The following is a 22,462-nucleotide window of genomic DNA, read 5'->3' as shown; positions in this document are numbered from 1 at the left end:
GTTAAATTTTTTTGGATCAGCAGTGTAAGGCTAATGTGAAAACAATTGGCATACATAAACTGACGAGAATTGCCTTTTGCCGTTAAGACGTCCGAATTTTAACGATTGAGTGGGAAATATGTTTTTTGAAACATTCCGGGTGGGAAATTACTTACGTCTTACCTTGGGTGGGAATCATTCTCCCAACACATCAAATGTAAAACCTCTACAGATTCTCTAACCTAAACCAAACATCAAAACTAAAAACCCTATTCACTTTTTTATTTCATTTCCTCTTAATTACTCATATTAATTATGATATTTTCCAAGCTCGGCCGTGGCCTCACGCGATCTTCTCATTCTAGAGTGAGTTTTTGTTTTTGTTTTCCTTTTTTTTTTAAGCACTTTTTTTTTTTTTTTTTAAATTTTGATTTTGGTTTTACTTTGAGTTGATAGAATTTGTTGTACGGTACTGGTGGACTGCGATCGGCGATTGAGGGTGGGGGGATTCTTCGGGTACCACGTGTTGCGGATGGAGTGGATGGAAGATTGGGGTTTTGGACGGGATATTTAGCTGCAATAGGAGGTCAAAATGACTCGTATTTGTCAGATTTGAATCATGCTCTTGCGAACCCTATAATTCGCAGGTTTTTCTCCACTGAAGCGCCGAAGAATAAGAAAAGTATGGCATTGCTTTTTTTTTTTTTTTCTATTTGTTGTCTTTGCTATAATTTATTGTTTAGAGTTTGTTGTCTTCTTTGCTATAATTTATTGTTTAGAGCTGACCCTTGTTTAATTAGAATACCGGAAGTCGTTTTATTAAATTTAGGAGTGGAACATGAGCAGTTTTGTGTGTTTGAAGTGAGAAAAGTACTTTATTGATTTCCGATAGGGAACTGTTTGAAACCTTTTTTGCTTTTGGAGGAAAAAAAAGTTGCAGTTAGATTGGATTCGGGCAGTTTTGTGTGTTTTTATTGAATTTTCTTTCAGATTTAAGAACCATCATGTTTGATTATAAGCAAAATATAATATTTATTCTTGTGAAAGCGAAGAAAGGTAACCTTTGGGATGTTTTTAAAATAAAAACTCGGATTCTAAGTGGATACAATTTTGAATTTCAGAGGAAGATAGTAACTTGAAAAGCTAAATAACTATGTTTAGGTTTCTTGTCATTTTGTTTTGTTGATTACAATTTAAACATTTGATTATGTTGTGCTTTGTATTTGCAGATTATGAGAATTTCTACCCAAAGGAGAAGAAGGAAATACCAAAAGGAAATGAGCAGAAATCTGAGTCCAAAGGTGACTACCACTCACTTTTCAGCTTTTTTTACTGGCACTCTATACCCTTTGTCATTTTAAATTGGAACTATCTAAATGTTGTTGTTTTTATGCTTGCAAAGAATGTTGGCATTAAAAATCGTTCTTAACATCTGGAGGATGTACACAATTATATGATTATACTGTTCATGTTGCATAGACAATGAATCTGCTTGTAAGCTGAATATAACATGTAGTAACTAATTATAAAACAATCTTCTGTCAGTTTGGAATTATTACTGGAGGGCTTTTTATTGTGTGTTTTAGATAGCTTATAGTATAAAATGGTGACTTTGTTTTCTTTGGGTAGGTGTCATGTTTTGGTTTGATGTTTACTACTTTTAGATGAACAAACTGTTTTCCATTCTTCAGGACAAAGTGCCTCTTGCTTGCTCGGCTGGCTAGCATCACCAAATTTTTAGGCATGTTTCAATCTGGAACTTGGAAAAGGGTAATGTGTGTACCTTAATCTACTAAGGGTCATGTTTGTTTTGGGTGTATTGAAGTGGGAGGGGAGAGTGGTTGTTGTAGCCTATGATAGGTTTGGTGTTGAAGATTTATTGTACATCTATTTATACCCAAATTGTTATATTTATACCCAATTTGTTATATTAGACAACTGGTGGTCCGGGAGGAACTGAAGAAAATTAGATTTTTGAGGTTTTGGTTTGGCTGTACATGGGCAAATTACAGTGGCAAACTACTACAAACCTTTTCTGTAAACTTTTCACAGAAAGTGTCCTGTCCCAAGTATCTCAAGGTCAGACAGTGTTATAGAAGTCATCGACGATGGTTACGATCGAAATGGGCCCAACTTATTATTGGGGTAACTGGTTGTGGTCCGCTTCTTGTGGTGGCCCAAATATCATAAGCGATGTAAAGCTAATGTGAAATAAAAATTGTATTTATACCAAGTTTGTTTTCTAAGTGTGATTTATTTGATTAAGGTTATAATAAGATATTATATGGTTTTATATCATAAATTAGAATTAACGTATCAACCAAATATGTGAGATAGGCAGCTATGGAACGTGTCCCCATTTAACTTAAAACAAGAGGCACAACACCAAAAGCAGCACAAAAATCTAACCGGTTGTTTGTTACATAATCTACCTTATCTATCTCATGCCTTGTTTGTCAAGTTGATATGTGATTATTAATTTATTATTAAGAAAAATAAAAAAATAGACACAAATATCGCGCGTCTCCAAGCACTGGCTACTTGCCTCAATCATCATATTCATCAACAACAGATACAGATTCTGTAACCTAAACCAAACATCAAAACTAAAAACCCTATTCACTTTTTTTTTTATTTAATTTCCTCTTAATTACTCATATTAATTATGATATTTTCCAAGCTCGGCCGTGGCCTCACGCGATCTTCTCATTCTAGAGTGAGTTTTTGTTTTTGTTTTCCTTTTTTTTTTAAGCACTTTTTTTTTTTTTTTTTAAATTTTGATTTTGGTTTTACTTTGAGTTGATAGAATTTGTTGTACGGTACTGGTGGACTGCGATCGGCGATTGAGGGTGGGGGGATTCTTCGGGTACCACGTGTTGCGGATGGAGTGGATGGAAGATTGGGGTTTTGGACGGGATATTTAGCTGCAATAGGAGGTCAAAATGACTCGTATTTGTCAGATTTGAATCATGCTCTTGCGAACCCTATAATTCGCAGGTTTTTCTCCACTGAAGCGCCGAAGAATAAGAAAAGTATGGCATTGCTTTTTTTTTTTTTTTCTATTTGTTGTCTTTGCTATAATTTATTGTTTAGAGTTTGTTGTCTTCTTTGCTATAATTTATTGTTTAGAGCTGACCCTTGTTTAATTAGAATACCGGAAGTCGTTTTATTAAATTTAGGAGTGGAACATGAGCAGTTTTGTGTGTTTGAAGTGAGAAAAGTACTTTATTGATTTCCGATAGGGAACTGTTTGAAACCTTTTTTGCTTTTGGAGGAAAAAAAAGTTGCAGTTAGATTGGATTCGGGCAGTTTTGTGTGTTTTTATTGAATTTTCTTTCAGATTTAAGAACCATCATGTTTGATTATAAGCAAAATATAATATTTATTCTTGTGAAAGCGAAGAAAGGTAACCTTTGGGATGTTTTTAAAATAAAAACTCGGATTCTAAGTGGATACAATTTTGAATTTCAGAAGAAGATAGTAACTTGTAAAGCTAAATAACTATGTTTAGGTTTCTTGTCATTTTGTTTTGTTGATTACAATTTAAACATTTGATTATGTTGTGCTTTGTATTTGCAGATTATGAGAATTTCTACCCAAAGGAGAAGAAGGAAATACCAAAAGGAAATGAGCAGAAATCTGAGTCCAAAGGTGACTACCACTCACTTTTCAGCTTTTTTTACTGGCACTCTATACCCTTTGTCATTTTAAATTGGAATGGTCGAGCAGCTGAAGGGATTATGAATTTTCCTTTTCTTTGTTGTTTGATGGGATAATGATAAAATATCTGCGTAATGGTACTATGATTCTATTGTTTATTCCTCTGCCCTGATTGCACCACTCTCAACCGTAAAGTGGAAGGGAAAAAATGAAATTATGAAAAAAATTAAAAAGTTTTAAGATTGAAAATAAAAAAGGACCGACTATTGATATGAAATAAATTTAATTTCTTTAATGATTTCAGGTTTTGTTGGGGAAATCTCGACTGGAGCACAAAATGACTTAGAGAAGGTGACAAAAATGACATATGACCAATTTGCAGTGTATGGCTTTAGTGATAAGGTGGGTCTCCTCTCTTTCCACAAAGGGAAGACTCATTTGAGATGTGAAGCCCTACAGCAGCGAGACTGGGCAATTATACAGTGAAGTGCGAGAATGGGTGGGCAAGGCAATACACGAACGATTGAACTTATAGGGGAACACAGGAGCAAGTGGCTCAGATTGCTGAGTTATTGCTGAAAAAAGGAAGTTCTCCACCAAGATGATATGGTTCAAGTTTGGGTGAACGGCCATTCAAATCCAGTGAGCTGACAAATTATGACAGATTCAAGCTAGGTTTTCAAGAGGAAGAGAAGAGTTCGCAGCGCAGAGAGTGGAGGTGTGAAGGATGTTCTCCACCTCTGGAACCTCAGGTTGCTCCCACATAGTAACTGGGGGGTATATTTGGTGTTCGTAGGTAGATGATCTACTTTTCCTTGATGAATTTTTACTAATGTAATTTTTATTCATACTATAGTGTTGTATTTTCCTTGAAAAGATATTTTGACAAATAAAGTCCCTAATTGTCAAATGTTTTCGTGGTCGTGGGAACTTAGCTTGCTTTATTGACGGTGGAAAATCGTTGCCCCTGCCTGCGTGATTGACCTTTAGAATTATTAAATTGTGGAGACATGTTCACCTGCTCTTCTTCTATGGAGCTACAGAGATTTCATAGAAGACCGCAAAGCAAATGTTGAAAATTTTATTCATATGGCTTGTTGATAGTAATTTCTGCAATATTTATAAAGGACATCAGATCCGAGCCTGATGGAGTTAGACCCAATTATTCCAGATTTTGGGGCATAAGAAAAGGCAATCTAATTGTTATGTTAATAAGTTGAAACTAAATTTCAAACCGGGGTTTGGCCATGTACTGAAACTATAACGACATGATAAAGTATGTTGACAAGCATTGTTCCTTTGCCCATCTAATGATTTCTTATTGAAGCTATTAAATCTTCTCTACAAATAGAAAAACGTTGAGCCTAATAAATGCAGGAAAAAAAAAAAAAAAAAAATCAATTTTTACATGGTCAAATATAATTGGACTGTTAAAAGACAGATTTGTTCTAATTTAAGTTCTGAACATGGACATGCCCACATATTGCGGACAAACCAAACTTGAGCAACTAAGTTCGTATAAATTATAAATGCTAGAAAATGATGAGATTCAGGTATAGCTAAATGGCATACAAACCCTTGAAATTTCTCAATGAATCAACCAATATTAATTATGTAGGTGAGGCTGCCAACAAAACCAAGTGAGCTCAAATTTCTCAATGAACCGACTAACACTCAAGGCTCATAAAACTGAGTATCAAAAAATCATAGTCAAACTAAGAAATTAATTGGTATCAAAAGCAACAAAACATGACTGTATGGGTAAAGAAAAAGTGCAACAATTTTCATAATCTAACATTTCCTTCTACGTTCAAAGCTCAAACACTTGAATTAGATAAATCCATTACCATGCATATTAACAGCTGCATACCTGTGCCACTAGTATACAAAAGGAATGAATTTGTGCATAACTTTGTTGCATATTCCAGGTACCTTTCTCCAAAAATCTCACCATCAAAGCCTCCTCTAATTTCACCTTTTCACCAACACACTAACATTGTAGAAGCATTGTAGAATCATATCGGATGCCTCACCCACCATATGGTCCGAACTAACAATGCATTTGGCACCACCACCTTCTCTGATAGGCAGGCTTATCCCACTTGGGTCAGTTTCAAGAGTGTAGTAGTAGCCATATAACCTTTTTCTTACACAACATTGAAGAAAAAAAGTAGGTACACAAAAAGAAGACAAAGGCCACCTTCGAGGTAGCCATTCAAATGGGCTGTGGGTACCAGTGTTAACCATGTAACACAGAGTAACAACGGCAGTTGCTCAAATAGTTAGCTTCACCTCGAGAATACTTTCTAAAACAATATAAGCCTAAACACCACCGCAATAGCCACAAACCAAGGCCAAAACAACCAAGTCCAACTAAAGTACATTCAAAAGAAGGGGTTTAAAACTAAATTCCCATCCATTTAGTGGCTGAATTGCAATGGATAGGTACCAGACCATTGATGATATCAATTTTAAAAGGGCTGTTTTGAGAGAATCAAAGATGAGGTTTTTCAAGGGTTCTAGCAATGGCTTCGAGAAGAATCTGCACTTATTTCATTAGAATATGAACATGGGTTCTAGTTCTTTTCAGAGGAACAACAAACTTAATGGAGTTCTGATGGGATTGGGGTTTGCTGAGAGCGAAATACTGGTTCGGTATATTGTTTGGTAGCTGTTTGTTGAAATACCCAAGAGAATATATGGTTGTTTGTTAGGTAAAACGAAAGGGGAAGATTAAGAGAGTTCGTGCAATTTTAGAAGTCGTAAAAGCATAGAAAAGAGAAACCTCTTTATATTCGTCACTTAATACAACCTTAGCCAAACAAAATTAAAAGAGTTGTGATGCAGAACCAAGAGACTTATTTTAGGATAGTTATTTAGTTTTAAGATTTATCTTTATTATCTGTGAAGTTTGATTTAATCAATTATAGTTATCTATTTGAATAAGACTTATGTTTAGGTTTAGGTTAGGTCATTATAAATAAGCCTGGAATATGAATAAAAATTATTGATTGATCTTCGTTATCTTTTTCTCCCCTTACTCTCCCTTTCTTCTAATTTCTGCTCTTCCCCTTTTAATTTCTATCTTTTCCATTGTCTCCTTTTTCTTAATTCTTTTCTACCTCTTGCCCTTTCTTGCTATTCTCCCTAATCTGTCCCTTTCCTATTCTCCTTTTTTCTCTATTTCTCTATTCTTTCTATCTATTCTATCTTCTCTTTCTATTCTCTCTTATTCTTCTACATCAAGCTGTCTTTGCATTATTTTATTGTATAATCAGTTAATAAGTGATGATCAAGATAGCTTTTCTCTTAAATTTCTAGTATGGTTGTTTCTGATACGAATATGATGGATTTTTTTTGTTTCTTTTTGAAATATATAACTTTCTTCTTATTTTCTCTAATTTTTATTATACACAGATTAGTTTCCAAGAGTTCAAAAACAAACTTCTGGAACCTGGTTTAGTGGACCATATAGTTGTTTCTAACAAATCAGTTGCAAAAGTATATGTGAGGAGCTCCCCACCCAATCAAACTAGTGTAGATGATTTCCAAGGTCCTGTCAGTGGTGCGCCTGCAAAAGGACATGGGGTTCAGTATAGATACTACTTCAATATTGGCAGTGTTGAGTCTTTTGAGGAGAAGCTGGAGGAAGCCCAGGAAGCTCTGGGGATAGACCCTCTTGATTATGTACCTGTTACTTACATCTCTGAAATGGTTTGGTACCAAGAATTGATGCGGTATGCACCAGTACTCTTTCTTTTGGGAACCCTCATGTTTGCTGGGCGGGTAATTAAAATAGATGCTCGCGGTTTGCATGGAAAAGGTGGAATATTTGACAAAGGAAAAGCCCAAGTAACAAAAATACGCAAAAATGCCAAGAATAAGGTTAGTCTTCTGTTTCCTCAAATAATCATGGTGCTTACCTTTTTCTGCATTATTTTTTCTTCTATTTTATACCAATATCCATGAAGTTTTTATATTCATACCACAGTGAGAAAACTGTTATAGATTTGTATTCTCCTATTGTTATTTATAAAGTGGAATATGCCAGGTCTATTTCAAAGATGTTGCTGGCTGCGATGAGGCAAAGCAAGAAATCATGGAGTTTGTGCACTTCCTCAAGAAGCCGAAGAAGTATAAGGAACTTGGAGCGAAAATTCCAAGAGGTGCGCTTTTGGTTGGCTCTCCAGGGACAGGAAAAATCCTCCTTGCAAAAGCAACTGCAGGGGAGTCTGATGTGCCTTTTCTGTCAATATCTGGTTCAGATTTCGTGGAGATGTTTGTTGGTGTTGGACCATCTAGGGTTAGAGACTTGTTTCAAAAAGCAAGGAAGTGTGCTCCTAGTATAATTTTTATTGATGAGATTGATGCTATTGGTCGAGCAAGGGGGCATGGAGGCTTCTCAGGTTCCAATGACGAGCGTGAAAGCACACTCAATCAGTTGCTGGTAGAGATGGATGGCTTTGGGACTACTTCTGGAGTTGTTGTGCTTGCTGGCACTAACAGGCCCGATATTTTAGACAAAGCTCTATTGAGGCCTGGTCGTTTTGATCGCCAAATAGCTATTGATAAACCTGATATCAAAGGCCGTGAGCAGATATTTCAGATCTACTTGAAAAAGATCAAACTTGATCATGAGCCATCGTATTTCTCTCAAAGGCTTGCAGCACTTACTCCTGGATTTGCTGGAGCAGACATTGCAAATGTTTGTAACGAAGCTGCCTTGATTGCTGCAAGGGGTGAAAGTGCACAGGTCACAATGGATCATTTTGAGTCTGCTATAGACAGGGTGATTGGTGGTCTTGAGAAGAAAAATAAGGTAACCAATCTTTAAATTAACTTGTCATTGTTTGAGCTCTATATGTGTTGCTTTATAGATTCTTCAATGCGATAGGACTTCCTGTATGCTGCAGCCTGCAGGATAACTTTTTATTTTTTCCTCAGTGACTTATTTTTCTTTTTCCTTGAAAAGTTACTAATATGCTGTCTTTGGACAGGTGATAAGCAAGCTGGAACGCCGGACTGTTGCTTACCATGAATCAGGCCATGCTGTTGCTGGCTGGTTCTTGGAACATGCAGAACCTTTGTTGAAAGTGACAATTGTTCCTCGTGGTACGGCAGCACTTGGATTTGCCCAGTATGTTCCAAATGAAAATCTTCTTCTGACAAAGGAGCAGCTTTTTGATATGACTTGCATGACACTAGGTGGTCGAGCAGCTGAAGAGGTGATTATGAATTTTCCTTTTCTTTAGTTGTTTGATGGGATGAATGATAAAATATCTGCGTAATGGTAACTATGATTCTATTGTTTATTCCTCTACCCTGATTGCACCAACTCTCAACCGATAAAGTGGGAAGGGAAAAAATGAAATTATGAAAAAAAATTTAAAAAGTTTTAAGATTGAGAAAAAAAAAAAAAAAGAAGACTGACTATTGATATGAAATAGATTTTAATTTCTTTAATGACTTCAGGTTTTGTTGGGGAAAATCTCGACTGGAGCACAAAATGACTTGGAGAAGGTGACAAAAATGACATATGCCCAAGTTGCAGTGTATGGCTTTAGTGATAAGGTGGGTCTCCTCTCTTTTCCACAAAGGGAAGACTCATTTGAGATGATGAAGCCCTACAGCAGCAAGACGGGGGCAATTATAGACAGTGAAGTGCGAGAATGGGTGGGCAAGGCATATACACGAACGATTGAACTTATAGAGGAACACAAGGAGCAAGTGGCTCAGATTGCTGAGTTATTGCTGGAAAAGGAAGTTCTCCACCAAGATGATTTGCTTCGAGTTCTGGGTGAACGGCCATTCAAATCCAGTGAGCTGTCAAATTATGATAGATTCAAGCTAGGTTTTCAAGAGGAAGAGAAGAGTTCGCAGGCAGCAGAGAGTGGAGGTGTGGAGGATGGACCTCCACCTCTGGAACCTCAAGTTGCCCCCGCATAGTAAGTGGGGGGAAATGTTTGTGTTCATACGATAGATGGTCTACGTTCCTTTGATGAATTTTTTACTCGTGTAATTTTTATTCATAATTATAGTGTTGTATTTTCCTTGAAAAGATATTTTGACAAATAAGGTCTCCAATTGTCAAATGTTTTCGTGGGCACTGGGATTGCTTTATTGACGGTTGAATAATCTTTTGCCCCTGCCTGCATGATTGACCTCCAGAATCATTCAAGTTGTTGCCTGCTTCTTCGTATGGAGCTACAGAGATTTCATAGAAGACGCTGAAAATTTTATTCAGCTTATTATTAGTCATTCACTGTAGCAATATTTATAAAAGCCATCCGATCCGAGGCCTGAGCCTGATGGAGTTGACCCTATTATTCCAGATATCGGGGCTTAACACAAAGGTAATCGGGATTCGGTTATGTTAGTGAAACTATAATGAGATGATAATGTAGTTGTGCCTATCTCTAGAAGTGTGTTGAGAGAATGTAATAAATTATGTTTGGGAGTATTTAATAATGTACTTTCAAGCGCTTGTTCACGTTGCCCATCTAATTCTTCTCGACAAACAGAAAAAACGTGTGAGCTTAAATAAATGAAACAACTAATTATCTTACCTGGTCAAACATAACTGGACTGTCACACGCTTATGGAGCTTTTAGTATTTATTTGATTTTATAATGCATTGCATTCCATTAATTCAACTCTCATTCTTAACTAACATAAAAGACAATTCCAATTTAGACTTTTGTTCAATAGAAAATATAAGCAACTGTTGTTCTCCATTTCGACAATTATTTGAGTTACCAACCATCCTCCTGAATAATACTAATTAATTTTGATTTAATACATGAGATGAGTTGTTGAATTTGTTTATAAATTAAAGAATTAATAACTTGAGAGAACATTGTCATATTTAAACTTGGAATCGTTGCTCCTCATTTCTCGTAAGCTTTCACACCCGTGCCTTCATTCTAACATTTATTTATGAATTCTTAAATTAAAAAAGTGACTCATAATTCAATAACTGTAGCACTATTATTTTTCTTTTGCTTTTTGATGAAGTCTCCATTCTAATGGTGGTGCCCTTGAGTCCTCTAAGTCAAGATTCAAATATATGTGGCCAATTATATCATCACCTTCCTCTCTCTTTCCATTCTTGAGCTCTCTTCCCTATTTAACTTCTTCATTTCCTCCTTCTTCTTATTCTTATAGCCTCTCTATATTTATCTCATTACATAGTATTTAAGGTCTTAATTTAAGATTTTTGAGGTTGGTGAACACCTCTTCTGTTTTTCCTCTTTTTTTTCTTCCTTCATTTTAATTGCTTTAATAAGCCTAGCTTCATGTTTCCTTCATTGAGTTTGTTACAGATCACACAAATTTTATTCATCTCCCCTTATACACCAATGTCCTATTCTTGCCTAAACACCACTTATTCATTATGTCTAAGCTATTAATGACTGCAATTTTTTTTACTTTCTTTTCTTCTTTTTGATTAAATCCTTTATCTTCTTCAGTTACATTCTTATTCGTTTTCTTTTTCCAGTTTTTCAGTTCAAAATGGCATACGAAAGTCAATATGATCAGCAGGCTCCTCTCATGGCAAAATATGAGTGTCTTCTATTTGGTAAGTAATCTTTGTACATATTAGAATCTTTTTAATTGCCAGAAATAGATGGTATAGTTTTATGACAATTGGAAATATATTTGTGTTCAGATGTAGATGACACCCTTTATCCTCTGAGTTCTGGTTTATCAAAACAGTGCACCAAGAATATTGAAGGTAAATGCATGTAGACATGATTTTCTAATCTCTCTTATGTATTTCTTCTTCAAGTTGTTCAATGTTTAGTTGATTATTGAATAAATTTCTCTTGTTCAGAGTACATGATTCAGACACTTGGCATAGAGGAAAGTAAAGTTTCTGAGGTAAACCGGGTTCTGTACAAAAATTATGGGACATCTATGGCTGGTCTCAAGGTATGGTAAAAGTTAAATCTCTTTTTGATATATCATTATAGAACAACGATAATTATAGTCCCTGACTTTACAGGCTATTGGCTATGATTTTGACAATGATGATTATCACAGGTATCTTTTTCCTCCTCCCTGATTCATCTCCTTCAAAAATATCAAATATGTATCATATATGATCTCACACTTTTTGTTTTTGTAGTTATGTTCATGGGAGATTACCCTATGAGAACCTGAAACCTGATCCTGTTCTAAGGCATCTGCTACTTAGCCTGCCTATTCGTAAAGTTGTAAGTTCCTTTGCCTCTTATCTGATTAACAAGCCAATTGGCTAAAATTTTTTTTGAGTAATCATATTTGATTCTGTGTAACAGATTTTCTCAAATGCGGATAAGGTTCATGTGGCTAAAGTTCTTCTCAAGCTTGGATTGGAGGATTGTTTTGATGGGATTGTAAATTTTGAGAGTCTAAATCCCACTAACAAAACCACTGATTATGATGAAAACAAAGATTCTGAAATTCTTGGTGTCGACAATGATTGTTCAGCACTTCCAAAGACTCCAATTATTTGTAAACCATTCCCTGATGCATTTGAACAGGCTTTCAAGACAGCTAACATCAACCCTGAAAAAACAGTAAGATAACCTTTTTACTCTGATTTACTTGATGCCACCAACATCTACCTTTAGGATTATGAGCAAAGGGTTGTACGAGAAATAATCTCTCTTTCATCTTGATATAACTTTGAGCATTAATCTTGCTTTTATTAACAACAGTTTTCTTGATTTTTCAGCTGTTTTTTGATGATAGCATCCGCAATATAGAGACAGGAAAAAGTGTTGGCCTCCATACAGTGTTGGTAAGTTGATAAATTTTTGACAGATACTACTAGCAGGAAAAAAATTCCCAAACTTGTTTTGATGGTGATTAATATTCATCACCCAATTGTACCAGGTGGGCACATCACGTAGAACAAACAGTTGTGATTATGCCTTGGAGAGCATTCACAATATCAGAGAAGCACTGCCAGAGCTATGGGATGCCAACAACAAGTCCGAAAGCATCAAGTATTCAGGAAAGGTTGCTATTGAGACCACTGTTACAGCCTAGTGTAAATTTGTATGACGACAGCCATGTGTATAGGCTGCAGTTAGCCCTACCAATATCTACTATTTTTGTTTTTGAGGATTTATCTTTAAATATGAACATCAATAAAATCTCCTTAAATGTGATTTTAGATCAGTGTTTAATATTTGTTTCGGAAAAGCCAAAAAACAATCCCCAAATGGAGCTAACATGGGCTGTCTCTGTGTTGGGATCCATATATGACTTGTGATAAGAGTCACTTTATGCAAACTTCAATAACTCAGTGTAAATTTATACACCATAGATCGTCTTCTGTATATAAGTCGTCTATTTATTTAATTATTTAACAAAGTCCATCCATTTTCAAGAGTGGATCTACGTGAACTGTCTCTTCGATTCCCTTTTATATTCTCCATATCTCATTCCATGAGGAGCAGATCTTGTTAATTATTAGTAGACATGAAAGGATGATAAACACGTTCTAAATGAAGTAATATTAACCAATTATATTTATAAGAATACATTATTCACAAGCTGACGTAATGTATTCAAGCAATCTTAAAGTTGGTTTACATTTATGAAAGTAAAGCGACTGTTTTTAGATATTGACTTTGGAGCCGCGTCTGCAAACAATCAAAATGCTTCGTCCAGCGACGACCATGTGTCAGTTTACAAAAACCTGTGAACACAGTTCCATACGCGACACAACGTGTCAGAACTCAAGTCGACCACGTCATAAAATTCAGAAAATAGTGGCTCCTACTTTTCAGTATCTTCCAGAATTGCAACCAATTAGAAACTGTCGCTTTGATATTAATATTGGGTATTGGGTTCATGGGTTGTTCAACCTCCCTTATTTAAAGCGCCTTGTTTCAAACACTAAAAACCCTTTTATATCTTCCCATTTCTCTCAACTCTTAACCTCTTCTTCTTATCTCTCTCCAGCTTTACTACTTTTGTTTCGCTCCTTTTCTAACAAGACATTGCTAATTTTAGATCTGGTAATGTTCATTTTTTTTTTTTTTTTAATGTTAAATGATTCTTTATATGCATTTTTAGTAACATTAGTTAGATGTTATATCTAGTGCTTTTGTATACACACATTTGATCTCGCTTTTTTTTTGTTGATGCACTCTTGTGTTGAAGATTGAATAAAGTTGTATAATAGGTTTTTGATGCTTTTATTTACAGATTGTTTGATGAATAATTTTGGGTTTGTGTTGCGGTTCCATCTTCCAAGTTTTTGTTGTTAAAGTTTTGAGTATTTTTTGGATTTAGAATTTCGACTTTGCTTGCTAATGGTATTCGCTTTCAAAGCTTTTACATTTCACTTTTCTGTCCCGTCAAATCATATGTCATTAATGAAAGTTGAAAAATTCATTATCTGTTCTTATAGGGTAATTTGATAATTTTATGCTTAATGCTCGAGTTTAGGTCTCTAAGATCTCAAGTGATGCCTGAAATTTTAATTGTGTGCTTTTCTTTTTGTTCTTTGAAGTGATTTAGTTCAAGATGGATTACAACAATGAGAACAATCAGATTTCAAACCAAAAATATGATTGTCTCCTATTTGGTAAGTGTTGATTTGCATTTTGGAAATCCCTTTTATGTTTTAATTTAAATGTTATTGACATTAAAGTATCAGCTTGTTTTGTGTAATTTCCAGATCTAGATGACACCCTTTATCCTCTGAGTTCTGGTTTATCTTTGGAAGTCACCAAGAATATTCGAGGTATTGAATACATATCATTTTGACTTCAATTTCTCTGCAAATGATTCATTTTCTTAATTAAAAGTCATGAGCAGTTATTTACTTTTGTATTTTTATTTCTAGAATATATGTTCCAGAAGCTTGGCCTGGAGGAGAGTAAAGTTCCTGAATTGTGTATTTCCTTGTATAAACTCTATGGGACAACAATGGCTGGTCTTAGGGTATGATATTGGCGATCTTTTCTTTGAATTTTATCAGAGTGAACTTCAACATGTTGACAAGTAAATTTCTTATCATGGTCTTCTTTTAGGCAATCGGCTATAACTTCGACTATGATGACTTCCACAGGTACCCATTTTTCCTTTGTTTCTGTTTGTGTAGTTGATGTAAAGCATACAGAATAACATTTTCCTTGTTTCACAGTTTTGTTCATGGGAGATTGCCCTACAATATGCTAAAACCCGACCCTGTTTTAAGGAATCTTTTACTTAGTCTGCCTATTAAGAAAGTTGTAAGTTTTCTTTCTTTGTTAGAACACACGCAACTTGTTTGTTTTTCTTTTTTCTCATGGTAACATTTTGTTGTTGTGTCTAGATTTTCACCAATGCAGATAAAAATCATGCTAGCACAGTGCTTAGCAAGCTTGGTTTGGAGGATTGCTTTGAAAGGATTATATGCTTTGAAACTTTGAATCCCACCGACAAGGACACTGTTCCTGTAAATGAGAATGTCTCTGAATTAAGAGAAATATCTGACATCAATGATTATTCTTTACGTCCCAATGCTGATTTGGAACTTCCTAATACTCCAGTTGTCTGCAAACCATTTGAACAAGCATTTGAACAAGTTTTCAAGATTGCCAATATCAATCCTCAGAAAACAGTAAGATGTTTATTCCTCTTTCTGCATAACAGATTGAATTAACATTTGAAATGCACTGCTTAATTCTGAAAATACATGCTTTTGTTTTTTTCATCACAAACAGTAAGACCTTTGTGCCATTTGACATAATTATGTGTATTGTATGGCAGTTGTTCTTTGATGACAGTGTTCGAAATTTACAGACTGGTAAAAAGATGGGCCTTCACACTGTGTGGGTAAGCTGTTGATCTCAAACAAAGAATAAATGTGCTTAATTGTTTTTCGTTTTTTTATATAACCTCGATTTCTTGGTTAAAACTATCTATGAAACGGGTATAGGTGGGAACTTCTCACCGAGCTGATGGTGTGGACTACGCACTAGAGAGCATACACAATATCAGGGAGGCATTGCCAGAGCTCTGGGAAGCTGAAGAGAGGTCTGAAAGTGTTGTGTATTCAGGAAAGGTGGCTATCGAAACACCAGTGAAGGCTTAGCTTTTAGTCATTTAGTGAATGAGACTTTTTTGCCTTCGCTATGGTGTAGCAGGAGAGTTAAATGTAACTTAATATAAACTTTAGTATCTGTATCTTTTTTCCTCCTTTCCTGTTTTTAAGTGAAACTTGCAGACTTTATCTCAAACGGATTATCCCCGATGATGGTAAATAAGCTGAGACAGTTGCATGTAGTTAGACTTCAGTTGCCAATAAATATATGAATCAGCATGTTTTAGTATGTTAGAGAAGGGTCTCGCCCATGTAGTTCCTGAAAAAAAAAAAAAAAAAAAAAAAAACCTTGAACAAAGAACGTTCGTTGCAATCTCTGCTTGAGGGGGACGACTCAATTGGCAAGTATTACTGGCTATTATGACCAGAAATGATTACAGAAAACTTACTGCAAGAAATAGAATTTAAAAAACACGATCTATAAGCCCCATTTGCTCCTGAAACAAAAAAAAAAAAAAAAAAAAAAAGCTCGGTTCATGGGTTGTTCAACCTCCCTTATTTAAAGCGCCTTGTTTCAAACACTAAAAACCCTTTTATATCTTCCCATTTCTCTCAACTCTTAACCTCTTCTTCTTATCTCTCTCCAGCTTTACTACTTTTGTTTCGCTCCTTTTCTAACAAGACATTGCTAATTTTAGATCTGGTAATGTTCATTTTTTTTTTTTTTTTTTTTTAATGTTAAATGATTCTTTATATGCATTTTTAGTAACATTAGTTAGATGTTATATCTAGTGCTTTTGTATACACACATTTGATCTCGCTTTTTTTTTGTTGATGCACTCTTGTGTTGAAGATTGAATAAAGTTGTATAATAGGTTTTTGATGCTTTTATTTACAGATTGTTTGATGAATAATTTTGGGTTTGTGTTGCGGTTCCATCTTCCAAGTTTTTGTTGTTAAAGTTTTGAGTATTTTTTGGATTTAGAATTTCGACTTTGCTTGCTAATGGTATTCGCTTTCAAAGCTTTTACATTTCACTTTTCTGTCCCGTCAAATCATATGTCATTAATGAAAGTTGAAAAATTCATTATCTGTTCTTATAGGGTAATTTGATAATTTTATGCTTAATGCTCGAGTTTAGGTCTCTAAGATCTCAAGTGATGCCTGAAATTTTAATTGTGTGCTTTTCTTTTTGTTCTTTGAAGTGATTTAGTTCAAGATGGATTACAACAATGAGAACAATCAGATTTCAAACCAAAAATATGATTGTCTCCTATTTGGTAAGTGTTGATTTGCATTTTGGAAATCCCTTTTATGTTTTAATTTAAATGTTATTGACATTAAAGTATCAGCTTGTTTTGTGTAATTTCCAGATCTAGATGACACCCTTTATCCTCTGAGTTCTGGTTTATCTTTGGAAGTCACCAAGAATATTCGAGGTATTGAATACATATCATTTTGACTTCAAATTCTCTGCAAATGATTCATTTTCTTAATTAAAAGTCATGAACAGTTATTTACTTTTGTATTTTTATTTCTAGAATATATGTTCCACAAGCTTGGCCTGGAGGAGAGTAAAGTTCCTGAATTGTGTATTTCCTTGTATAAACTCTATGGGACAACTATGGCTGGTCTTAGGGTATGATATTGGCGATCTTTTGTTTGAATTTTATCTGAGCGAACGTCAACATGTTGACAAGTAAATTTCTTATCATGGTCTTCTTTTAGGCAATCGGCTATAACTTCGACTATGATGACTTCCACAGGTACCCATTTTTCCTTTGTTTCTGTTTGTGTAGTTGATGTAAAGCATACAGAATAACATTTTCCTTGTTTCACAGTTTTGTTCATGGGAGATTGCCCTACAATATGCTAAAACCCGACCCTATTTTAAGGAATCTTTTACTTAGTCTGCCTATTAAGAAAGTTGTAAGTTTTCTTTCTTTGTTAGAACACACGCAACTTGTTTGTTTTTCTTTTTTCTCATGGTAACATTTTGTTGTTGTGTCTAGATTTTCACCAATGCAGATAAAAATCATGCTAGCACAGTGCTTAGCAAGCTTGGTTTGGAGGATTGCTTTGAAAGGATTATATGCTTTGAAACTTTGAATCCCACCGACAAAGACACTGTTCCTGTAACTGAGAATGTCTCTGAATTAAGAGAAATATCTGACATCAATGATTATTCTTTACGTCCCAATGCTGACTTGGAACTTCCTAATACTCCAGTTGTCTGCAAACCATTTGAACAAGCATTTGAACAAGTTTTCAAGATTGCCAATATCAATCCTCAGAAAACAGTAAGATGTTTATTCCTCTTTCTGCATAACAGATTGAATTAACATATGAAATGCACTGCTTGATTCTGAAAATACAAGCTTTTGTTTTGTTCATCACAAACAGTAAGACCTTTGTGCCATTTGACATAATTATGTGTATTGTATGGCAGTTGTTCTTTGATGACAGTGTTCGAAATTTACAGACTGGTAAAAAGATGGGCCTTCACACTGTGTGGGTAAGCTGTTGATCTCAAACAAAGAATAAATGTGCTTAATTGTTTTTCGTTTTTTTCTATAACCTCGATTTCTTGGTTAAAACTATCTATGAAACGGGTATAGGTGGGAACTTCTCACCGAGCTGATGGTGTGGACTACGCACTAGAGAGCATACACAATATCAGGGAGGCATTGCCAGAGCTCTGGGAAGCTGACGAGAAGTCTGAAAGTGTTGTGTATTCAGGAAAGGTGGCTATCGAAACACCAGTGAAGGCTTAGCTTTTAGTCATTTAGTGAATGAGACTTTTTTGCCTTCGCTATGGTGTAGCAGGAGAGTTAAATGTAACTTAATATAAACTTTAGTATCTGTATCTTTTTTCCTCCTTTCCTGTTTTTAAGTGAAACTTGCAGACTTTATCTCACACGGATTATCCACGATGATGGTAAATAAGCTGAGACAGTTGCATATAGTTAGACTTCAGTTGCCAATAAATATATGAATCAGCATGTTTTAGTATGTTAGAGAAGGGTTTCGCCCATGTAGCTCCTGAAAAAAAAAAAAAAAAAAAAAAAAACCTCGAACAAAGAACGTTCGTTGCAATCTCTGCTTGAGGGGGACGACTCAATTGGCAAGTATTACTGGCTATTATGACCAGAAATGATTACAGAAAACTTACTGCAAGAAATAGAATTTAAAAAACACGATCTATAAGAAGAAAAAAAAAGGCAACATTACATTTTAAAGAATTGTGATCTGCCATATAATACTTATATACACAATTTGAATGAGTAAATTTAGTATAGTGCTTATACAGGGATCTCTAGTCTCCAAAATGATTCAACTATCCTTTCATTAGCCAAAAGAGGACGAATAATGAGAAAGCATGAAGAAAATCAACCTTTCAATGAATATTTCTTCCCAGTGAATGCTTGGAACTTCCGTTTTTCCATCTTCTCAGGTGAATCTTGGCTTCCGCTCTTTGGAGCAACCTAAATCATAAAAGTCAATGCAATAGATAAGTGGGAGTCTCCTGAGTTAGGTTTGTCATCAATTTGTGCGTGTTTGTGTGCTTTAAAATCAGGTGATGAAGTCCTCTGATACCAAAAAAACTAATAAAACATGACATACTTTTGTAGTTTCATTTAAGGTCTGGCTTGCATTTGATCCAAACACGAGTTTTCCAGAATGCTGACGTGATGAAGCACTAGACTTGGAACCATTAGTTTTACTGTCATCTTTTGGTTGCTGGGGTTTATGCAAGAAAGAGGGAGCTTGTGCAGCTGGTTGTGTTGAGGATTTGCCATCCAAGCGTTTCCCTGAACCAGTAAAGGGGCTGAACTTTGCGATCTTTTTGGCTGGCTCTTCTTCAACTGAAAGATTGGGATTATGGTCATCTGTTAAGAAAAATATTCACAAAACTTTAAGTTCCAATTTAAATATCAAATGCAACATTTTTAAGTGAAAGATACCTTCAGGTCTTGTCCTGTTCGACAGAGAAGATGTAGGTTTTTCTGGTTCTTTATAATCAAGTGGAGGGGCAAAGTCCACCTCACAGTCTGTTTCAATAATACTGACAGCAGAGGAGGGCTTTGTTTCAACTATATCAATATAATACTTCTTATTGTTATAAGGAACCATGATGGTATCACCAGTGGTCAAGCAAGAGTAGCTCCTCAAAGAAGTCTCCAAGCTGCAAGTGACCATAAAGAAAGAAAGTTGACAAACAAATGAAGGGAAAGAATCATTCTTGCAGGTACTTTATAGAAAGGGAGATGCCAGGGTGATAAACAAACATGGCTTTGGGATTTGAGATGTCTAAGAAGTCCTTGGTGTGGGGCTGTAGCCTCACATAAGATCCCTTCACTAGACTGGTATTTTTTACTTTCACAATGTCTCCCTCTTGTAGGAGCATGTTTTCCATCATCTGAAATCATAAAACAAATAAAATAAGTAGCATCTAGAAACTGATAACGGCACTCATACATATTTTCACTAGCAGTTGCTTTTCACTTCAGAGAGAAAGGAGCCTGACTTATGGTTTGCATACAATCATCAATACAAACAAAGAGGCAACCATATTCATAAAGGAAATAGAAAAGCAAAAAGCATACCCAGTATGGCAAGTATATCAGACCCTCATCAGCAATGAACTCTAGGACGCCACAATGAGTGATCCGCCCAGCAGAAGTATTACTCAACTCAAACAACATAGGGTACTCAATATGTAGAGAAGCTGAAGAGAAAAGGTAGACGTTGACATTGACATTAAGAAAACTGCATTTGAACATTCAGCTTGAATGGAACTAAGAAAAATTGCATTTGAAATTCAGCTGGTCTGGAATGAATGAAGATAATGCAAAACTAAAACTCTCTACTTACCAAGGCGATCAAGAGCTGAGGGTGGCATAACAACTGGAAGTATAAAGGTACAACATAATCAGTAAATTTGGAAGCCTTTGAAGAACAAAAAATAAAAGAACTTTGAATCTCTTTTCTAACAGAAAAATGAAAATTAACAAAACTTGGCCAAGAAAAGAAAACATACTTTTATCACCCTTTTCCAGATGCGGCTGCAAAGATTTTAAGTAATTAAATTTCATCGACAATCTGATGTTTATAGAGCATTTAAGGAAAATCCAAAGCATAAAGGTCAAATTTAAATTTACTGATATTAACTAGAGATTTTGGAAAATTAGTCAAAACCTACTTTAGTTGAAGTCTAGCGGATGAACTAATTATAAATATAAAACGTTGATAAGCTTTGCAGCTAAAATATTAGTAGCAGTTCATCTAATTTAGGAAAGGCTTTTGAGAGTAGCTGATTAGATCTTTGGTTATTTCACAGAGAGAATCAGCAAAGCCTTAACCACTAAATCTCCTTTCTTGGCCAGAATTAAAGGAAAAGAAACAAAAAATCAAATTATCTTACCTTATCAATGAAAGAAACAGGATAGCAACGATAAAGACGTTCAAATGTTGAAATGCGGTTGTTTCCGTGAGCCTAAAATCACAAAACACATGATTAGAAGAGTGAACAAGCACACATTACCATATCATAACTAAATAAATTAAAGCCTGATCCAAAAGCATCAAAGAAATTAGACATATATAGTAAATCTTTTCATCATACAATAATAAGCAAGATCGTGGATTGCGATCCACCAACCGTTTGATAGTATTATCTAGTACAAGCCGGTAAACCAACTCTTAATCATGCTCAACAATCACACTGATCAAGCATATAACCAGGAAAATTCTTATCATATAACATTGCAATTTTGGCCCACAGATCCTTACTTCAACAAGCACGTACTAAAACTAAGTGCAATGATGAATGAGTAACATACCATGATCACCAAATCAAAGAGCTAAACCCCACAAGATAGTGAACAATCTGCATATATTCACAAAACAATAAACAAGTAAGCATATCAGTGGACATAAAAGAAACCCAGTTCACATCTTGATCAACCAAAACCAGAAAAAACTAATCCGAGAACAAAAACGATAAACTATGACTTTTAAAAAAAAAAAAAATCCCATGAACCAATGCACAAAAGCATAGTGATGAAGAAAAGACAATAAAAAATATAAAAGTGAAAGACGAGAATAGAAGTTTATGAATGTAAATAAACATGTTTTGGTTGTGCAGCGATCAAGAAGTTGAAAAAAGAAGAACCTTTGAGGTGTATGATAAAAAAAGTTGGCAATTGTAGAAGGGTTGAAGTTTGAAGTTGGTTTTTTAATGTTTAATAGTTAAAAAGAGAGTGAAGGTATTAACTCTAATCCTAGTTAAAACCTGGTTGGGCGATTCCTTTTATGAGTTATGAGACGTTTTGTTAACTTATATTATTGTTTTTCTGCCTTCAATAATATTTGATCCCTACATCAATAACACTCTCTTTTACAACCTTAGGTGAGAGTTCGTAATTGAATAATTCACAACGAATGTCACATGAGTCGCACATAGATCTTATTAATTAATTATGAGCTACTAAATCAGGATTATGAACAAAATTTATAAAAAATAATTGTTAGTGTAATATTACTCATATTTGATTTATCTTACACTTTTATGTAAATTTTGTAAAACGAAAAGATGACTCTATTATTGGGCTTATATTTACACAAGAATATAAAAGAATCGGGTCGAAAATACTATTTAAGGCCCAATTCAGAGAGGAGCCATCTAATCGTCCATATAAGTAGTGTTTATGGCCCGTTAATTACCTTTTTACATTATTGGGCGTAAAATCATGTCTCTTTTTCGAAGGCCCATTGTAGGAAGAGCTCTAAATC

The 22,462-nt window shown here is 34.9% G+C and overlaps 6 protein-coding genes across 7 annotated transcripts; 5 read left to right on the top strand and 1 right to left on the bottom strand.

Moving 5' to 3' along the window:
- Window positions 1–519: 519 nt before the first annotated feature.
- Window positions 520–1,998, top strand: LOC116112988 (ATP-dependent zinc metalloprotease FTSH 10, mitochondrial-like; the record flags this gene model as incomplete). The annotated part of the gene is made up of 3 exons (XM_031399111.1): window positions 520–661; window positions 1,209–1,280; window positions 1,671–1,998. Coding segments are annotated over 3 exons (264 nt in total), but the record flags the coding sequence as incomplete, so codon positions are not given.
- Window positions 1,999–2,430: 432 nt separating this feature from the next.
- LOC116112987 (ATP-dependent zinc metalloprotease FTSH 10, mitochondrial-like) lies at window positions 2,431–10,129 on the top strand. Its single transcript, XM_031399110.1, has 9 exons — window positions 2,431–2,695; window positions 2,786–3,011; window positions 3,559–3,630; window positions 3,944–4,041; window positions 6,230–6,294; window positions 7,053–7,524; window positions 7,691–8,458; window positions 8,637–8,864; window positions 9,112–10,129. The coding sequence occupies exons 1-9, from the start codon at window positions 2,645–2,647 to the stop codon at window positions 9,583–9,585; spliced, it is 2,454 nt and encodes an 817-aa protein (XP_031254970.1). The 5' UTR covers window positions 2,431–2,644; the 3' UTR covers window positions 9,586–10,129.
- Window positions 10,130–10,724: 595 nt separating this feature from the next.
- LOC116112981 lies at window positions 10,725–12,802 on the top strand. The gene is made up of 9 exons (XM_031399106.1): window positions 10,725–10,860; window positions 11,138–11,218; window positions 11,309–11,374; window positions 11,474–11,571; window positions 11,645–11,682; window positions 11,768–11,855; window positions 11,940–12,200; window positions 12,359–12,424; window positions 12,520–12,802. The coding sequence occupies exons 2-9, from the start codon at window positions 11,152–11,154 to the stop codon at window positions 12,673–12,675; spliced, it is 840 nt and encodes a 279-aa protein (XP_031254966.1). The 5' UTR covers window positions 10,725–10,860; window positions 11,138–11,151; the 3' UTR covers window positions 12,676–12,802.
- A 609-nt stretch (window positions 12,803–13,411) lies between these two features.
- On the top strand, window positions 13,412–15,854 carry LOC116112996 (uncharacterized protein C24B11.05-like). Its single transcript, XM_031399121.1, has 9 exons — window positions 13,412–13,652; window positions 14,150–14,224; window positions 14,318–14,383; window positions 14,486–14,583; window positions 14,673–14,710; window positions 14,786–14,873; window positions 14,957–15,244; window positions 15,394–15,459; window positions 15,563–15,854. Exons 2-9 carry the CDS (start codon window positions 14,164–14,166, stop codon window positions 15,716–15,718), a joined length of 861 nt encoding a protein of 286 aa, XP_031254981.1. The 5' UTR covers window positions 13,412–13,652; window positions 14,150–14,163; the 3' UTR covers window positions 15,719–15,854.
- A 363-nt stretch (window positions 15,855–16,217) lies between these two features.
- On the top strand, window positions 16,218–18,584 carry LOC116112997 (uncharacterized protein C24B11.05-like). Its single transcript, XM_031399122.1, has 9 exons — window positions 16,218–16,370; window positions 16,873–16,947; window positions 17,041–17,106; window positions 17,209–17,306; window positions 17,396–17,433; window positions 17,509–17,596; window positions 17,680–17,967; window positions 18,117–18,182; window positions 18,286–18,584. Exons 2-9 carry the CDS (start codon window positions 16,887–16,889, stop codon window positions 18,439–18,441), a joined length of 861 nt encoding a protein of 286 aa, XP_031254982.1. The 5' UTR covers window positions 16,218–16,370; window positions 16,873–16,886; the 3' UTR covers window positions 18,442–18,584.
- Window positions 18,585–18,770: 186 nt separating this feature from the next.
- Window positions 18,771–22,460, bottom strand: LOC116112990 (ubiquitin fusion degradation protein 1 homolog). Of its 2 annotated transcripts, none has more exons than XM_031399114.1 (10): window positions 22,394–22,460; window positions 21,511–21,557; window positions 21,093–21,164; window positions 20,709–20,733; window positions 20,543–20,575; window positions 20,275–20,396; window positions 19,957–20,087; window positions 19,633–19,853; window positions 19,292–19,533; window positions 18,771–19,152 (listed from the first exon to the last, which is right to left on the bottom strand). In XM_031399114.1, exons 2-10 carry the CDS (start codon window positions 21,511–21,513, stop codon window positions 19,057–19,059), a joined length of 945 nt encoding a protein of 314 aa, XP_031254974.1. In that variant the 5' UTR covers window positions 21,514–21,557; window positions 22,394–22,460; the 3' UTR covers window positions 18,771–19,056. The 2 variants fall into 2 exon arrangements, with proteins under 2 accessions (XP_031254974.1, XP_031254973.1); XM_031399113.1 differs by lacking the exon at window positions 22,394–22,460 and adding an exon at window positions 21,843–21,950.
- Window positions 22,461–22,462: the final 2 nt, after the last annotated feature.

Source organism: Pistacia vera, unplaced genomic scaffold, assembly GCF_008641045.1.
Source record: "Pistacia vera cultivar Batoury unplaced genomic scaffold, PisVer_v2 Contig672, whole genome shotgun sequence".
Classification (NCBI taxonomy): Eukaryota; Viridiplantae; Streptophyta; class Magnoliopsida; order Sapindales; family Anacardiaceae; genus Pistacia; species Pistacia vera.
The sequence above is the reverse complement of the archived record's forward strand: the minus strand, read 5'-3'. Positions and strand labels throughout refer to the sequence as shown.

Bases quoted from the DNA above. Each gene is read 5' to 3' on its own strand.
- LOC116112981 (XM_031399106.1), top strand. From the start codon at position 11,152: ATGGCATACGAAAGTCAATATGATCAGCAGGCTCCTCTCATGGCAAAA. The intron at 11,683-11,767 runs GTATCTTTTTCC...TTGTTTTTGTAG, and splicing joins GACAATGATGATTATCACAG to TTATGTTCATGGGAGATTAC. The intron at 12,201-12,358 runs GTAAGATAACCT...TTGATTTTTCAG, and splicing joins ACATCAACCCTGAAAAAACA to CTGTTTTTTGATGATAGCAT.
- LOC116112990 (XM_031399114.1), bottom strand. The intron at 20,734-21,092 runs GTAAGATAATTT...AAATCTTTGCAG, and splicing joins CTGTTTCTTTCATTGATAAG to CCGCATCTGGAAAAGGGTGA. The intron at 20,576-20,708 runs GTATGTTTTCTT...TTATACTTCCAG, and splicing joins TCTGGAAAAGGGTGATAAAA to TTGTTATGCCACCCTCAGCT.
- LOC116112996 (XM_031399121.1), top strand. From the start codon at position 14,164: ATGGATTACAACAATGAGAACAATCAGATTTCAAACCAAAAATATGAT. The intron at 15,245-15,393 runs GTAAGATGTTTA...ATTGTATGGCAG, and splicing joins ATATCAATCCTCAGAAAACA to TTGTTCTTTGATGACAGTGT. The intron at 15,460-15,562 runs GTAAGCTGTTGA...AAACGGGTATAG, and splicing joins TGGGCCTTCACACTGTGTGG to GTGGGAACTTCTCACCGAGC.
- LOC116112997 (XM_031399122.1), top strand. From the start codon at position 16,887: ATGGATTACAACAATGAGAACAATCAGATTTCAAACCAAAAATATGAT. The intron at 16,948-17,040 runs GTAAGTGTTGAT...TGTAATTTCCAG, and splicing joins ATATGATTGTCTCCTATTTG to ATCTAGATGACACCCTTTAT. The intron at 17,597-17,679 runs GTAAGTTTTCTT...TGTTGTGTCTAG, and splicing joins GTCTGCCTATTAAGAAAGTT to ATTTTCACCAATGCAGATAA.
- LOC116112987 (XM_031399110.1), top strand. From the start codon at position 2,645: ATGATATTTTCCAAGCTCGGCCGTGGCCTCACGCGATCTTCTCATTCT. The intron at 4,042-6,229 runs GTGGGTCTCCTC...AGTTCTTTTCAG, and splicing joins TGTATGGCTTTAGTGATAAG to AGGAACAACAAACTTAATGG. The intron at 8,865-9,111 runs GTGATTATGAAT...TAATGACTTCAG, and splicing joins GTGGTCGAGCAGCTGAAGAG to GTTTTGTTGGGGAAAATCTC.